Source organism: Lottia gigantea (genome assembly GCF_000327385.1).
Source record: "Lottia gigantea unplaced genomic scaffold LOTGIsca_30, whole genome shotgun sequence".
Lineage (NCBI taxonomy): Eukaryota > Metazoa > Mollusca > Gastropoda > Lottiidae > Lottia > Lottia gigantea.
Window position 1 is genome coordinate 804,242 of NW_008708987.1, and position 17,810 is coordinate 822,051.

At 31.9% G+C, this 17,810-nt stretch overlaps 3 protein-coding genes across 3 annotated transcripts; all 3 read right to left on the minus strand.

Annotated features, from left to right (window-relative positions):
- Nucleotides 1-668: 668 nt before the first annotated feature.
- Nucleotides 669-8,572, minus strand: LOTGIDRAFT_232600 (hypothetical protein; the record flags this gene model as incomplete). Its single annotated transcript, XM_009057478.1, has 8 exons — nt 8,561-8,572; nt 7,741-7,849; nt 7,328-7,365; nt 3,555-3,719; nt 2,669-2,735; nt 2,343-2,450; nt 1,872-1,955; nt 669-1,100 (listed from the first exon to the last, which is right to left on the minus strand). Exons 2-8 carry the CDS (start codon nt 7,810-7,812, stop codon nt 669-671), a joined length of 966 nt encoding a protein of 321 aa, XP_009055726.1. The 5' UTR covers nt 7,813-7,849; nt 8,561-8,572.
- Nucleotides 8,573-11,206: 2,634 nt separating this feature from the next.
- On the minus strand, nt 11,207-12,225 carry LOTGIDRAFT_119239 (hypothetical protein; the record flags this gene model as incomplete). Its single annotated transcript, XM_009057479.1, has 3 exons — nt 11,207-11,312; nt 11,582-11,751; nt 12,124-12,225. Coding segments are annotated over 3 exons (378 nt in total), but the record flags the coding sequence as incomplete, so codon positions are not given.
- A 3-nt stretch (nt 12,226-12,228) lies between these two features.
- On the minus strand, nt 12,229-16,561 carry LOTGIDRAFT_119019 (hypothetical protein; the record flags this gene model as incomplete). Its single annotated transcript, XM_009057480.1, has 6 exons — nt 12,229-12,333; nt 12,656-12,906; nt 13,502-13,653; nt 14,018-14,360; nt 15,675-15,807; nt 16,370-16,561. The coding sequence occupies 6 exons, from the start codon at nt 16,559-16,561 to the stop codon at nt 12,229-12,231; spliced, it is 1,176 nt and encodes a 391-aa protein (XP_009055728.1).
- Nucleotides 16,562-17,810: the final 1,249 nt, after the last annotated feature.

The following is a 17,810-nucleotide window of genomic DNA, read 5'->3' on the forward strand; positions in this document are numbered from 1 at the left end:
AATGTAAAATAAATATGTAAATGTTAATATTAATCTCATATCTTTATATTTCTAAAAAATATCAATTATCTATAACAATAAACATTAAAATAACCTGGGTAATCTCCCCCCACCCCCTAAAAGGAAACCCACTAACTAATATCAAGTTGTTAAAATGCAGGCATGTTATAAAACTTATTGAGTTTGGGTACAAAATTAACTGTTTTTCATACAGTAAAAAATAGAAGAAGTGAATATATAACCAGGCTCCATCTTCTCAATGTCAAGCTTATACAACTTGGTCAATTAAGTGATTTGATTGGATTGAACGCTACCGAATACAGTCAATCAGAGCCCTCGATAGAAAGTCAGTAAACCATAAGCAGTAGTGTTTACAGTCTTTATGTCAAAGGTTTTGATTGGCTGTATCTGCTATCACACCACACCAAACATCGTCTATACCAGTTGTTCCCAAACAATCACCTGGACCTTTCACACACCCAAAAAATTTGTTTCATCCACATTTCCAGTATGTGATGATGTGAGGTGCTCTCTCAATTCAAAATAAATTCTTCTCTTACACCAGTTGGACACACCCCTGAAAACCCTAGTCCCATACCCCCAGGGGATGAAAACACCCCAGGTTGTGAACCGTGGGTCAATAACTTGTCTATTCCCAACTTTATCTACTATATCTCAGTCTCTGTAGAATCTAACCTAGCTCTATGTACTCCACTAGGCCTACGACTTCGTGAACTCTCTGAATCTTTATAATTCACCATGTTCACTTGAATTTCTTTGTCATTTTTCACAACATCGTGTTTACACTTCCAACAAATATAGGTCCGTTGAGATTTGTACTTCGGTTCTGGCTGAGTTAAAACTTTTGCGATTAACGTCATTGGCACTGTTTCACCATAGACTGGTTTGTCAAGTCCGTTTTCAACGTCATTTTTATTTTGATGATTATTCACAGAATACACCATTGCTGTTGGAGGAAAGGTTGCTATAGGAACACGTATTAATTTTGACTCCTTTTCTTTGGCTGAAGAGTTCTCCATATTTATTTTTTGTTCACTTGATAAATGTTTTTTGACACGATCTTGTAAGTCAACTGGAAGCTGAAAGAATTCCATTAACAAATTCTATAACATACGTAAATCTTATTGCATTTACATACCAACTTTGGCAAAGGCTGAGGCTCAATAAAGGCCAAAAGTCTTTTAATTCACTGACGGAAAATAAAGATTACCATTTATTTCTGTTTCAAAATAAATATTGTAAAAGGGTGATATAGACAGTGACATTATAATAATGGTAAAAAAGACAATTTTATGGATAGATACTTCTGGTATATTTATTACTTTCAACGTTTCAATGTGGTTCTCACACCGTCATCAGGAATATGATACTTCTAAAAGATTTATTACTTTCAACGTTTCAATGTGGTTCTCACGCCGTTATCATGAATATATTGGAATATATTGAAACGTTGAAGTAATAAATATACCAGAAGTATCTATCCATATCTATAAAATTGTCTTATTTATCTATATCTTGTGCTTCTAATTTGTCATTGAAAGATTATTATATTAATGGTAATTTGAACAATTGAACGAGAGTAGACCAAGTTGGTTTCTACGATTTATGCTGGAAACTAGAAGAGTATATTGCAAATTAATAGTGGGCAAAAAAGTGCTGTGAAAGAGGAGGGAGGGAGGACGGACTCATTTCAAAACACTGTGTACATACTGCATTTCTTTTTGGAGGTGCCACGCAAGCTAGCAGTAGGGATGTAGGTTGAAATAGATCAGTTGTCTGAAGAACAGCGTGAAACTCTCAGTAACAACATGTTTCAGGTTCTGTTTTAATATTTCTATAGATCTACTTACGTAGTCTAGCTTATGAGCTATAAAATTGGAGGGTTTACACTGTAGCAATTGTACTGCCATATTGCAATCTGTTCTATAACGGTCCTGCAAACAAAATATTAAATACTTCAACATATTGATCTTCAAATTATTTAGATAAACATTATTATGTGGTGGTAATAGATGAAAGGTACTTTTGGGCTAAATTTCAATTTTCCACAGCAGGGCCAGATCGGCTTAATGTGAATTTTTTTTTTGTTTCTTCATAGCAATATTTGATTAATGCTTTCATCAAATACAAAACTGAATATACATGTATATCAAAGCAGAGTTCCTTGCAGAACATCTTCTACTAACTTAATTACAGAATCAGTAAATGTTGAATTAAGTTGGAATCCTGCATCTTGATACCTCACAGAAAGGTCAAAGGTAACTGACTCACTTTTGCCTCAAGGATTCAAGATCAAGATAAGAATAATCAAAATATCTTACATTTTCTTCCTCAAGATCACAAATAGTGAGTTTAGCATCAACTAATTTGGATGTAGAAGAGGCCAGTTCACGCTGTAATTCTGTTTTCTCTCCTTCAAATTTATTTACCTGTAAAATATAACAGGGTATAATAAAGGTTAACCGCCCCCCTCGCAGCCCCGAAAGCAAGTTTTTCTGCCAAAAATCTCCTAACTAGGTTAACTAGGCAATCTCAGATATCTCGCCCCCTCTCGGACGTAAACCTGGCTCAACCACTGAAGACCAAATATGTCTATAAGCCAACCTAGAGGGTGTAAATAACAGATTTAAGAGATGAATGAACTTACAACTTTCAAGAGTTTATCCTCTAATTCATGATTCACTTTCTGCATTCTTTTATGACTGTCTAATAACCTAGAAAAAATAATTACCCATAAGTCTCTGGAAGGCAAAATGGCTTCACATCCAACATTCTTCTTGCTATTTCTTATTTCTTATTCAAGGCAAATTGCCCACAGTAAAATTTTACAAACTATATGATAACATTTAAGGAAAGAACAAAAACAAACAAACAAAAGACAGGGAGGATATAGAATGTTACTATGTATAGATAGCATATTATTACAAGCCATTATCGACTATGTTTATATCTTACTTTGTTAGTCATTTGTTAAACATTTTAGCCGTAGTTTTAAGTCAAGATTACTGAAGAATTCTAAGGGTTGGCACGAAATATTATCAAATGGATGTCACAATGCAAAAGTTCCATCCATTAGTGATTGTAAAAGCTGTTGACAATTCATCTACATTAAATTTCTAGTAATACTGTCACTGGTGTCTAAAGATAAACTTCAAAGATATGTATCATATTGTATGTATTCTATCCTGATATACATTGTATCATATCTGTAATGGCCATGCGTATTGAATCGTGGTACCAAATTCATTGATAAATAAATGATAAATTGTTATTTTTTTTTATCTAATAACCCATATTGTGATACATTGTATCTCTTTTATTGCATACACATCACACTTGCATCCCTTTTATTCTGACCTAATATCACTGAATAAAGTTATTATTATTATTATTATTTTATCCTGACACGTATCATATCGTATCATATCGTATCGTATCATATCGTATCATATCGTAAGGCCATATTGGTGAAAGCCTGTTCCATTTCTTAGAATAAAATATTGTATTAAAAAAAAAACAGTTATAATATTTACCTATCATATCTATCACGTAGTTTATTAAATTCATCTGTAACTTTTAATAACTCCCAATCAGCCACTTGTTTACTGTCTAATAATTCATGTTCTATCTGTGATATATGACCATTACTTCTCACCAGATGGCTTTGTAACTCCTCTATTTGTTGATGCAGATCCAAACTGAAAAAAAAATTCAATTAAGCGTGAACTTCATCATCCACATCCAGATAAACTGACTATTTATGATCTTGGGAAAGAAAATGTGAGATATCTACAAAATATTACGTCAAATCACTCAGTTTGCTTAGAACTAGGCTTTCTGTTAATGTCCGTATCACAGGTTTTCTAGCTTTTTTCTATGTGTATTGGGGTAATTTAAGACTTCTATTTGCATGATTCCAATTTTCAGTCGGATGATTGTGTTCCATATATTCATAAAAATGTTTATAGAACTGTATGTTATATGACGTCACTTTTTCAAAAGCTGCTGATAAGATCCAAGTGCCTTTGTGAGAGCTTTGTCATGAAACACTCTGTCTTAGAGAAACTGGAAGAAAGACAGTCTAAAGAAAATGATTTGTATAACTCAAGGTTTACAATTGCTGAAAACACTATCATAACTAGAAAAAAAAACAAATTAGCAACAGAAAATTCTGACTCAAAATCAACCCCCATTTATTCAATCGAAATCAATCTCTAATGATATTCTACTGTAAGTTTAACCAGTGACAGTATACTCGGTAATGTAGTGTGTAGGTGTCTTCATGACCAGTCTTTAACACAACTTTTGAATCTCACGTCTCGATCTTTCCAACCTGGTTTTAGGAATATATCATGTCTTCACAATATATAGTTTTTAAAATATTCTATTCAAATATCTGTACGCCATCTTCTCAAAAACTTAATTAATCAAGTACAGAAAAGGAAAAATTCAAAATGTATTTATCAAAATCATATTAAAATAATACCTGTTAGCCATGTTCTTAGAAAAACTAATTAAGAAAAGTAAGGAGTGGAAAGAACGATAAAACAATTGTGAGAACTTCAACACTTGCAATCTGCTGCACATAAAACAATGGAAATCTATAAATCTAATCAATTATTCTGAGTGAAAATCTATAATGTTAGTTTCTTCATATTGACAACCTGTCTTAGACAGTTCTATATACTTAAAGGGATTACTGTAATGTTTTTGAGTCAGGGCTGATACAGTTCCAGCGTCCTGGAACTGTGGGTACAAATAAGGGGCAGATTGAATGGTTTGAGATTCCAAATCCAGAAGCACTGTCGAAGCACCATAGATGAAAGCCTCTTATGAAGGATTTGACAGGTTCTCCATCCTTAATCATCCAAATATGTGCTAGCGACAGTATTCAATCAAACCTCACAAAGTCTTCCTGACGAACACAAAAAGATCGAAAACCACTTTTTTAAAAATATCTTAAGACAAACAAAACCAAATTCTAAATATCATTTGGCCTGACTGGTTGTTAATTCCCTTTAACTTATTGAACATCAGTAAGTTTTATTCAATATGAAAATAATGAATAAGTCATGTCAGCAAATTCCGCATCATCAAAATTTTTCCAAACGAGCTAAAAATATGGGCACGTGATGAATTGGCTATTGAGCTGCTTAGCTGGATTTCAAATCTCCAAATGTGAAAGCCAAATTCTGCCAATTTGAATTGGTTTCAAACACAATATTGCCATGATCAGGAAAAAGCCTCAGGCAAATCTGTTGCTAGAATTTCAGAAATATGCCGAAAATTGAGGTTTATGTCTTTCTTTCCAGCAACTAATTGGGCTAATTAAGACAGGTCAAATGAACTCTAGCCTACTGCTATATATCTACAATATCCATACCAATCCAATATCAATTCCAATCCAAAACGCAGTTTCTGAAAATCATGCAACTGTAGGTTAGGAAATGTATGCTGCACGAATCATCCAACATCTCCAACAGTATTCCACAAACCAAGAAATCAACAAAATAAACCATATTCTTACCAAAAACTAGAACAATTTGATGCCATCCTTCATTTGCCTTTCAACAGATAATCCCAAATTAATAAGGCAGGAGAGACAAGAAAAATCAATACCAATCTCTTACTAACTGCACAATTCAATGGTAGTTATTTCCCTTGGTTTTGCCATGTCGTCTGCTTAAATCACAGAATGGCGTCTGATCAATAATTACAAACAATGTTTTCCGTAGGAGGAATTGAGGGGCAGCTACATCATATATGGAGTCATTTCTTGGAAATTGGCTAATCATTATAGTCTTTTTTGGAGATCATAGATGTGTAGGACATTCATTCATTCAATTTCATTCATTCATTCAGCTTGTTTATTAACTAGATTATTTATTCATTCATAAATTTGTGGAAACTGGCATTTATAAAGGAGTGAACAGCCTAATATCTACACTTCATATCAAATGCCAAAAATTTCAGTACCATAATCTCAACCGATTTTGTTTCAAGTCGCTAAGATAACCCCATCCCTCTTGCCTTTAACACCTATAATCTCTCGTTCTCGCCTCTGCCTGAATAAGTTATTGTAAAGTTGATACTAGAGGAATTTCTGTATATATTAGTAAAATAGCCAAACTTTGCCTGAATAAGAATTGTAAAGCGGATATACTAGAGGAAATTCTGTGTGAACTAGTAAACTAGCCAAGCTCTGGTATCAATAAGAATTGTAAAGCGGATATAATATAATTGTGTGAACAAGCCAAGCCCTGGTATCAATCTCGTTAATAATTTTCTGTTATAACAAATTGACTCAATTTATTATCACTGCTTATCAGGATAAATACTGTACGATGATTATACACCATTTAACAAATAATACAAGGGAATATATTATGGTCTATGATATAACTCCCTTCTTTAATAACAAAGTACATAACTGAGTTGAATATATAGGAGTAAAGGAATAGATCAAGAGGGTGATTTTTTGTTTACTTAAATGCCATAATAAGACATTATTAACGATTTCTCGATTGTAAGTTGAACCTGCTGTAAATGCATATAAGAGAAAGAGCAATGCCAAGATGTTTGGCTAAGGACAAGCTGGTAGAAAGGATCCTCGTGAACCCGAGTTGTTTTCCTTGTAAGAAATGGTTGTTTCTTTCTTTCTAAGTTTTAAAGAGAAAGTCATCTTGGCCTTTCAGAGATTTGAATTTATAGAACCAAGTTGAAACCAGATAACAATGTATGGAACTGGAGGAAGGAAGATAACAATCAGTCCAGACTAATTAGTCTAATTAGTCCAATGTTATTTATTAAAGAAATAGGTCCGATGTCTGGAGATGGGAAGGCTTTGAACTTCTATTACAGGTTATATTTCAATATTCTCACAATATATAATAAGATAAGATTTGAACGACATTTAGAAGTGGAGAGCATACATATAACAAAAATACAAGGGAATATATTATGGTCTATGGTATAACACACTTGTTTAATAACAAAGCATATATCATTTCACCAACATTGAAACGTCGTTCAGAAGAAAATCATCGCGTGTAAATTGTTCTGTTTAGTGTTGGGAAGTGTGTTATACCAAATACTCCCATAAATTTAAAAGAATAAGGGAAACTGGACGTCTGATTTTAATTTTGTAAACTAATACTGATAGCCGAAATTTCAACTCTACACCTGGGATTATCAACTTGGCACCACTTTCAGGGAGTGTATACAGTGTAAGTGGTATGTTTATTCTAATCAATATGTATACAGCCAAATATAAAAACATAGATAACAAAAACTTAAATCATCTTACCTTGATGAACTGCAGGTTTTACAAGTACAACCACATTCCTATAACAAAAAAAATGAATGAATTGGCTTAATAAATGAATGAATAAATAAATGAATGAATATATATGAATGAATTGGCTTAATGAATGAATGAATTGGCTTAATGAATGAATGAATTGGCTTAATGAATGAATAAATGAATATGCATGAATTGAATGAATGAATAAGTTTACTGAATAGTAATATTCAATGAATATGCATGAATGTGAATGAATGAATATTATTCATAAGTTTGATTATAATTAAATAACTTTTTAAAAATGTGCATCAATAAAGACTACTGTGATATTAGGCATGCGTTGTTAAGTTGATAATGATATGAACTCTACATCCAAATCTCTGTTAACTTTCAAAAGATAGAAAAACATAGCCTACCTTGCAAGAATAGATACTAGAAGCACGAATGTCAGAGGCAACTCTCCGATGGTTACTTTTATTCCTCTCCATTTTCAGATTATGTTAATTTAAAATCAGAAATAAATTTCTGAAATAAAGGGAAATGACTGTGAATTATGTAAATATATGGATACAGGCAACTTAATAAAAGGATGGTTTAGAGGTTTTCTAAATCTTTTTCTATGACATATGTGTATCAGGGACACTGACACAATTCTCTGTAGGTAGCCTAGGGGACGAGTTAACTCACTTTGTAGACACATTAACTGTCGACAAGTTGACATGAACACATGACACTGAAAGCATTGTTTTGAACAATGAGTGTGGCTTTTCATACAGGATCTTTAGGTCTACTTTGACCTTAACTTTTTTGACATGTAGATACTTAACAGATGTTTTTGACCGTGAATAGGCCTAGTGGATAACTTTAAACAGTTTTATGTGACACTAACAGTGACAGATGGGTTTTAAGAGTACATAGCTTTCTTGAACTACAGATGCCCCTTTAATAATATTAATATATTTGATCTAACAGATGCAGTGTAGTAACAGAGAGTTTTTGACGGTGGAAAAGTTTAACCTTAACTATTTATGTGACAGTGTCACTGACAGATTGAATCTTTTGTTTTTGGAGAAGTTTCTTATTGTGGCAATGAAGAATCTAAAGTCACAGATCTGCTGTTCTAATAATTGTAATATCCCAAAGGCATGAGATTGAGAATGGATTCGTCATGTACTAGGGCGGGTCTGACAACTTAAAACAGTGAAAATCGATTGTAAAGAAAGTTCATCATCTTACACGTAAACATTCCACCAAAACAAAATATGACAGCATCGTTTCCGTAAACCCAGAAATCAAAACGCCATCAAAATACCGTCAATAACAAGATGTGCTGGATACCGTAGAAATTAAAATAAAACTAAACCAAAACGAAATATTGTTTAATCTGTACATATTTGAGTGAGCTTTGACAAATTGAAATCATTTTCAAATCAATAAGAGATAAGATAGAAATTTGAAGATTATGTTTATTTGTATGATTCTGAACCTTTCTTCTGGCTATCACTTTATTTCAATTCTGTACGGATTTAAACGGTAGCCTTACCTTTTTGGATGACGATGACTGCATGGATTAGTAAAAAAATTCTGTCACGATTTTTCGCGAAACGAAAGTTATTCTTTCATGTAAACCACATAAAAAATCATGTGTATAATTTAATTGATTATTCAGAATATCATTTTCAACTGATGATCAAATTTTAAGGTTTTGCGAGTCGTTCATTAAGATTTGAAATAGTGACATCTGTAGTAAGTCATTTAGACACTTGAGAGAGGTGAATATTTTGATGGACCCCATGGATGTTATTTTGACCCCCCAAAAAAGGCTGTTACCTCCATCATTTAATAGCACAAAACTTCCGCAATTCTGACTCCACCCAGTTCTTTATAATTTTACTGGGTCAGGGACAGAATGACGGCTTAAGACTCAAAAAAAAATTTACTTAGACTGGCAGACAACCCTTCGCTTGATAAATGAGGCATAATAATATATAGCCTTGGAACAAAAATTTCTAAATAGTCTTTGGTACCGTAACATTTTCATTGTTCACAGATATTTGTTTGACAGAGCTGTAGTAATTCGGAGTCAGAAAGTCCAAAAGTTGTTAAAATAAAAAAAAAACATAATAAAAATTGGATATCTTTTATCAAAAAACAAACGAAAGCTCTACATAATAGTGTTAACTAGTTAAATTATTCATCTCTAAATTCTTCTGTAAAAATTTACATTTTCAAGTCTAAAAATAGTGAAATAGTAATAAAAATAGATCAAAGATCCAACTAAAACATACACAATTTGTGTTTTCTGTTTTAATCTTCATAAATTCTATATTCATTACAAATTTCTTCTATTTCTAGTCTTCTTAAAGAGCTTGTAAATAGGTTTTCTAAACTTAATATTTTCATCAGGGACACTGATAGAACCAATTTGCACCATTTCAATATTCAGTTAGTGAAATTACAAAAACCAAAAACATCTGACTAAAATTGGAATGGTGCAAATTGATGTTATCAGTGTCCCTGATACACATAAAATATTTGTGAAACCTCTTTACATTCCCTTTAAATTTATTGCAAATTTTCACAGAAGAATAAGGTTGAAATTATACTGATAAAGACAGAAGGATTTCAATAAAATTCTTCCACAGTCTTACAATATTTTGATAAGATTCAACAGGATTATAATATTTGAATTATTTTGAAAACAACAATAAATTCTATGTGACCAACATCATATACAAAATTCTTTATAAAATGCAATAAAAAAGTTTAATTTTGGTTTTAATTAGGAATGCATATAGTTTAAGAAAATGCTCAATATTCAATATTTTTATATTAAGTTAGCCTGAATGAAAATATGGAAAGTTAAAACAGACTTGAAATTTCTTAAACTCAAACCGATAGAATCAGGCATATAAAAAAATAAATATATAAGCAAAAGAAATTTTAAGTAGTGTCAGATCAGCAGTCAAAAATCATAGCCTATTAGTGGATTTATAGTTATGAAGAAAATAAAAATATTATTTTTAATATTTCTTGCAAAGCATCATTCAATTACCTTAACAAAAAATATAGAGAAAAAATAGCAAATTTTCAAGCCACAAATTGAAATATCACAGTTTTGTTATGAAATGTACAAGAAAATGATAAAAATGTCTGTATTCTTTAATATATAGGAGATAAAAACATTAATATTTCCAAAAGGAACCAAAAAAGAAAAAATTTTACAGAATTACAAAAGTTTGAATATTGCTAATACCTATGAAAGATAACACAAGAATGGTCCTACATAGATAGTTGTGCTTATCTGGGGGACAATTCCAAACATCAACACAAGGTAGTATTAAAATCAAAAGAAAAGTCCTGCAGCTAATTGCTAATTATTGTACCTAAACACAAAGTTAACTGTCCTCAGATTTGCACACGTACCTTTGTCAGATTATAATGAAAACTTAAAAAACTAAACAGATCAATTATGCAGTATAATGAAGCTATAATTATGCAAACATTGCGTAACACTGTAAACAATAAATATAACAATAAAAACAATGACTCTCTATAAATCAACAATATTATATCTGATATAACTATGGTATAAATATGATATGCACTGCCTGGATACCTGGTGAATATAAATAAGACTCGAGGGCTCTTAAATATTAGAATGTTTATTGTATTATAGAGTACAAGCCTATTCCGCTGATTCATCAACATCTCAAGATCTAAGACCAACTTCTTATGTCATCATTATAAAATGTGACCCATTAGGAAGCCAATTTTGAGGCCCATGAGGTACTGGTATGTATAAGTGTTTAAATATTGGATTGAAGTTTGGATAGACTTGTGTCTTGTGATACAATCTGTTGGGTAAATGGTGGACCATGTCTATGAAGTTCTGCCTATTTTATATAAACCTTCTTTTAGAAATTTAACATACTCTACTGCAGAGGGGTCATCAAAACTGAAATAAAAATAATCAAAATTTATAAATCTCCCCAGCTATTTTCTTTACAGTCTATTTTAGGAGATAATTTATAGTGGAACTGCAGTAGCCACAGACACCTGAGTGAAAATTGGAATGGTGAAATCGATGCTATCACTGTCCCAAATACACATTAAAAGCTACACAAACTCTTTACAGTCTCTTTTAGGAGACCAATTCCGTTCGTATTTTATTAGTTTTGTTTCAAAATGAAACTTATAAAATACGAACGAAATTTAGGTCTTATTTTAATTAGACTGTTGAAATACAAGACTTACCCCATTTCTAATATAGAAACATCTATATCTAAGAAAGCGTTGGCATTAACTTTATTTAAGATGGTGCCGTTAGGATGTATGACCATCATCATAACAGGAAACTCATAGTTAGCTAATAGTTCTTTAGCAATCACTGAATACACTGGTTCACTCTCATCTTTCTCAAGTTCCTGATACAAAATTATAATATAACGTACAATATAACAAAAATCTAAAATAACAAAATAAATGAATGCTTTCTGAAATAATAAACTAATAATGCCTAATTCCAACTGCTGAATACAGTACCTCAAATTTAACAAAAACCAGATGAAGAGACAACTACATAATATGATTTAGTCCAGGGATTGACTGAATGCAAATTTTAACAGTACAAATTGATGCTATCAGTGTCCCTGATACACATAATAAGTTTAGAAAACCTCTTTACAATCCCTTTAAGATTTAACTGTACATATTACTTATGTCATAACCTATCTGCATAGAAAAAGTTTGCTTACGGGGAAAAACTTAAATTTTTCACCCAAAAAATTTGAACATACCTTGAGATCAGCGACCAATGACCAGGAGCTAATAAACTCTTCAGATAACAATGAGGTAACGGGCGGACTCTGTAAGGTGGTGTCCCTTAAAGTCCGCCCCGAACCTCAGCAGCTCTGATCGTCCAGTGCACCCCAGAGTAAAATGGAATGCACTAATTTTTTATTATCTTCTGCCTTTTTAAAAGCTTCAGTAAAATTATAATATGGAACCTAAAATATACATTATTTTAATCAATCAATAGTTTAATGATTTAGTGAAATTGCAAAAATTGTCATCTTCTGAATTTGAAGTTAATATTAATAACTTCTAGTGCTTACCATTCAACAATTCTGACCAACCATCCCAAATTGTTGACATCCAACAAATGAATATCAAAAGAAGTTACCCTTTTGAAACTTTTGTTTCTCAAATTGTTATCTGTGGACCCCAGATGGATAACCCAAGCCCATAATATTTAAAACACATCAAAAATTCTTGAGCCCACCCAAAACAGTTGACGTCAAATCCCAAATTACAATCAAAATAAGTTACCTTTTTAAATGGATATAAAGCTTTTTCTAAACTACTTTTGGCATCTTCTAAATCTATAGTGGCCATCCATTCTATATTTTCACCCTCTGTTTTATGTTGTGGTCGCTCTGGTAAGGGCTCCAGCAATTCATATTCTTCGAGATTTTTAACAGGGACGGATGATTGAGTACTGTTTAATTGCATCAAGGGCATGAACCCAATATCTACCTCCATATTCTCACTCTCATTGGGTCCATTTAACCATTCCATGTCTAGCATTGAATTATATATTAAACAAATGATAGCAAACAAGATATCTAAGCCCAATCTCAGAAAACAATTTTCAGTATTTTTTACACATGAGTTTTGATCTTCAAACTTTTTCAGAAATAAGCTCATTAAATTTTATATTACACAAATGACAAGAGCTTTAACATCTTAGCCTAATTTCACAAAAAAACATTCAAATTTTGTTCTTTAAAACTAAGAATTAAGCCCAACATCTCAACAAGAAATGCTAAAGGCTTGCTTAATGTAATTTGTCTTATTACATTTAGCATTGTTCTTTAAAACTAGAAATAAGCCCAATATTCAATCTTATAAGATCTTGTCATTCTTTACTACAATACAGTGAAAAAATGCTGAAGGATTGCTTAATATATTTCTGTCTTAAAACATACCCAGTGAGAGATTCACATTTAGCATTGCTCTACTGTATTTGTCTATGAAACTTATGCCAAAATATATACAGAATTTTTGAATATTATACCAATGTTCTTAATTAAATTAGTATATTAGGTCCAATATCTTTTAAATGTTCCTATCAGAGCTTAATTGAACATGGCTGGTAAATCTCAAAGAACTTACCTATATTGAGACGTTTATTATTAGGTACATATAGATTAAAATATTGGATGTGTTTTCCATCCTTTGATATTATAAGGTTACCAGTAAACTGAGCAGGTGTGAACCAAAATGGATGATAAGGCGGTTCATTCAATTGAAATTCGGCATGGATTCTAAACAAAACAAAGGTCTGATTCAGTTTTACAAGATACGTGTACATTCAGAATGTTTGATAATTTTTAAAATAAAATTTTGCTTAGTTTTTTTCGTGCTCTTCTTTGGGCTACTGAATAGATTCGATTGAATTCAGCATGAATAGTATGAATCTAATTGGGTTTTACATTATTCATGGGACTTCTGTTGATTGCACTATCGAAACAACTAGATGCTTTTCCAGTGTATGACTAGCATCAGGGAAAAGCCTGGTTGAAAAATCTGAAGGTATTATCTCATCCAATGCCAGGATTGAACTCTGATTTTATTCACTGAGGCAACTAGATTGAAAACAAAACGTGGCATATAATAATAAAAACTCACCTGAACACAATATCTAAATATTTATCATTATAGGCACGAACACAGGCAACACTGCTCTGAGCTGGGAATCGAGAAACAACAAAAGGTCTGGGATGAAACAGTGTCAGCAGTCGGTGGACAATAATACTTTCATTTGTCGTGACTTTAGGTGGATAGTATCTATTGCTTGATAACGCAGCATTAAACAGTCCTTTTTCAACATTGATAATGAAATAGGAACTTCCTAACATAATACTGTCTACATCTTTTGGCAAAAATCCAGAAAAATGAGATGCCCCAAAATTCATCCATTGCAAATTGACATTCTGCCATTTCTCCAGACCATGGAGAGAGTTCATGGTTCCTGGAAGCTGAAATAGACAAAGGAAATGAATATGTGATTTAGTATATAACAAGAAATAGAATGTCTCTTGTGTGTTCTTAATAATAAGCATTAATGTATATATAGTTTGCCTATCACTTCTTATCATTATGTGCCTGAGGACGACGGGGGAAACACGTCGAAACGTTGCATAAAACTTTAACCAGTGATTGTTGTTCCATAAAGCTATTTCTATATATCATACTCACAATTACTAAATGCCATTCAAAGACTTTAAGAAATTGAATGTTCTATTATTCTGAGGTAGTTCTAGAAGACCTGAGGTTTTCTCATACATATCATAATATTATCATATCTGCGCAATAATATGTGACAAGGTACGATATATTTAGTTTTCTATTATCATATTTACATTCTTTGAAATTCATTCCTCGACAGGCGACGGATGTTTACATGGTAACGACAGGCCGACGGATCTTGAAGAAACAATTGATTATTCCTATATTATGATTAAAGGACTTGTATGTCTTCAAAGTTTCTTTCAAAATTTCAATTTATATTAATGACTAAATTGGATTGGCTACTTATTTGTTAAAATCCACAATAAAGAAGTAATTGTTGCAGAAATTAAAGAAAGGAGAAGTATATCCATAATAGTGTTCTTATTTATTTCAACAAGTAATCTTATTCCAGAACGTCAGTCAAATGTCAATAAATATTTAAATTCTCATAAATGACAGCTGGATATATAACCTAAAACCTGTCTACTCTAAAAAATGAAAACATAATTTAATATTCTTACGAATTAAATAAATAAATAAGTAACTTTATGTCGATTTATCAAAAATATAATCTAAAATATATATTGCATATACACTCAATGTACAGCTCTTCACAGTTAATAAAATATATTAGGTCATGGTTTCTATTTGTTAACATATAAACTTATATGATTTATTTGTATAGTCTACTGTATTACTTAATCTCAATATTTGTCAATATACTAATGCAATAATCTGAGTATCAACTTTCAAATCTAAAACATTAAATATTGAATAAATACTGGTATATTCTAATAATGAAAGGCAAGGATTTTTTAAATTAATGGTGACTTGCAAATTTTGATTTCAAGGAAAAAACGCCAAAATTTTATTGAATTTTGTAGTTTACATGAGTACTATATTTAAATTGTGTAAGGGTACATCATGGGTTTAACCTTGAGACTCTAAAGCAGGATAATGAAAGCCTGAAGAAAATTTTGAAATATATAAGCCAAGTCAAGGGCAATAACTCTTGACTATTTCTTGCATCACCAAAAACCATTTTATTCATTACTAAGTAGGCCTATACTTACTGAATCATTGAGGTCTTTGGACATAGATTCTTTAACTATTGGTATGAAATATGATTTTAATGTGATCATCTCATCATCAGTTGATATAGGTACATCATATACAGGGCCGGATACCTACAAAATCAAGTTCAATTCAATTAATTAGAGTTTAACATGGTAATTTACTTTTCTGTTCCACTATCGACAAATGAAAACATAGCCAAGATTACAGTAAGAATGTTGATTCTTCTATTCCAGATATTTTACCGAAAGAAATGATAACATTTGAAAATTTTATTTTGAATATTTGTGAAAGGACAGTAAAAATACAAGTCTGAGCTCACTGTTGGTGATGGAGGTTAAACTTTAGCCTATTCATTTCTGACTTTAAAAATTGAGATTTTTTTATCACAATTCCTTACTTATAAATCTTCTCAAGTGATTAATAGTGACAAAATTGTTAGTAATTTTACAAATTTCTACTGTTTTTCTCTTTCCTTCTCTAATAAATGAATCGTGATAATTATCGCAATAAATCGTATCATTGAATGAGTATCGTATAGTGTATCAAATCTCAACTTGAAGAATCGTTGCAGCCCTAATGTTGGATTTTGAATGGCATTTCAAGCCCTACAACTCTCTTTCATATACTAGCTTCCTTTTTTTTCATCTAAAATGTATGAAATAGTTCACTTACATTAATTTCAAGTAATCTGTAAACCAATGGTTCAAATTCTTGAATGGATAAATAACCATCATTATCCCGATCATGTTGTTGAAACAATAGAACTCCATCATCTCCAATATTGATCACTATCTCTTCTGGTATCTGGGTTGGATCGTGTCTTCCAATGATAAATAAGCAGCATAGCAACGTGAAGAGCACCATGATTAGAAATATCAGAAGATAAAACCATTTTTGAGGAATTTCGAATATGATCAGCTTCTCTTCTTTGAAACCTGGCGGTATGACTCTTTGAGTTGTCTGTCCTTGTTGTAGATCTGGAACTTCATCTTGCGTTACTGGAGATTCCTCACTGGCAACGGTTGTTGTTGCATCTTCAGTGGTCGTGGATGCTCCATCTTCATCAGGAGCCTTTTTCTTCTTTCTATTTCTTACCTCTGCAGACATTTTGAAATGTTACTATCTCATTTCACAATATCCTGTTTGCTTAGCCATCTCAATACATTTCAACACACTTGTTGAGTTCTCTGCTACAACTTGTAAAAGCAGGTAAAGACAGGCTAGACTAGACCCACTAGACTGGGACGTGGAAGATATAAACGAATAGAAATTATTGATCAGAGCTAAAGTAAGAGAATATGTAAACTCAAACTGCTAGTGGGTTATACTAACAGTCACTTAACAATAAAGATAACATAACTTATTGTCCCTAGTAATAGATCCGGCTTGATCAACAAAGACAACCAAAGAGTTGAAAGGTCAAGGCCAAATAAGACGTGCGACCGAGCAGGTAGGCCGACTCGTTTTGGAATGCTGTATACTTTTGAACAGAATGAAATGTGGAAATGACAATTTGAAGTGTAGTGAACAGCTTGCATTAAGCTGCAAATTATTGCCTTTTTAAAGGAAATGATCTCAATATAACATTCATTTCACTAAAAAAAGTTTTTACTTCTAGGTTTATTTACTTCCGCTTTCGTTTTATTGATGGATACACTAAAAAAATATACCAAAAATTTGTGGAATTTTAAAAGAGATGCGAAAGATTTTGGTATTGTTATGATGTGAGTGTACAGGATGAAAAAAACTACCAGTATCTTCAGAAAACTATTGAAAAAACACAAAATATCTTAAGAGGAAGTTCTTTAATCTTAAGGTGTGTAAGTATCTTTTCAGTTTGAAAACAACAGAATATGTCCCCATTTGTTTACATGTATAAAGAATAATCTTTGCTCACCAAAGCAGGTTGTTATATTTACACTTGGTTAAGTTTCTGAACCAGATCCCTTGTGAAGGTATTGGTGTTGGCTTTCACCCCCTAATACCTAGTTAGGGATTAGGGTGATTGAAGACTAACAAGTTACTATTCAATATAAGGCACTGGCACAGGGTTAAAGTTATGTTTACAATAATTGTGATGCTAATATGCAATGAACTAAATCAAAGAAGATCA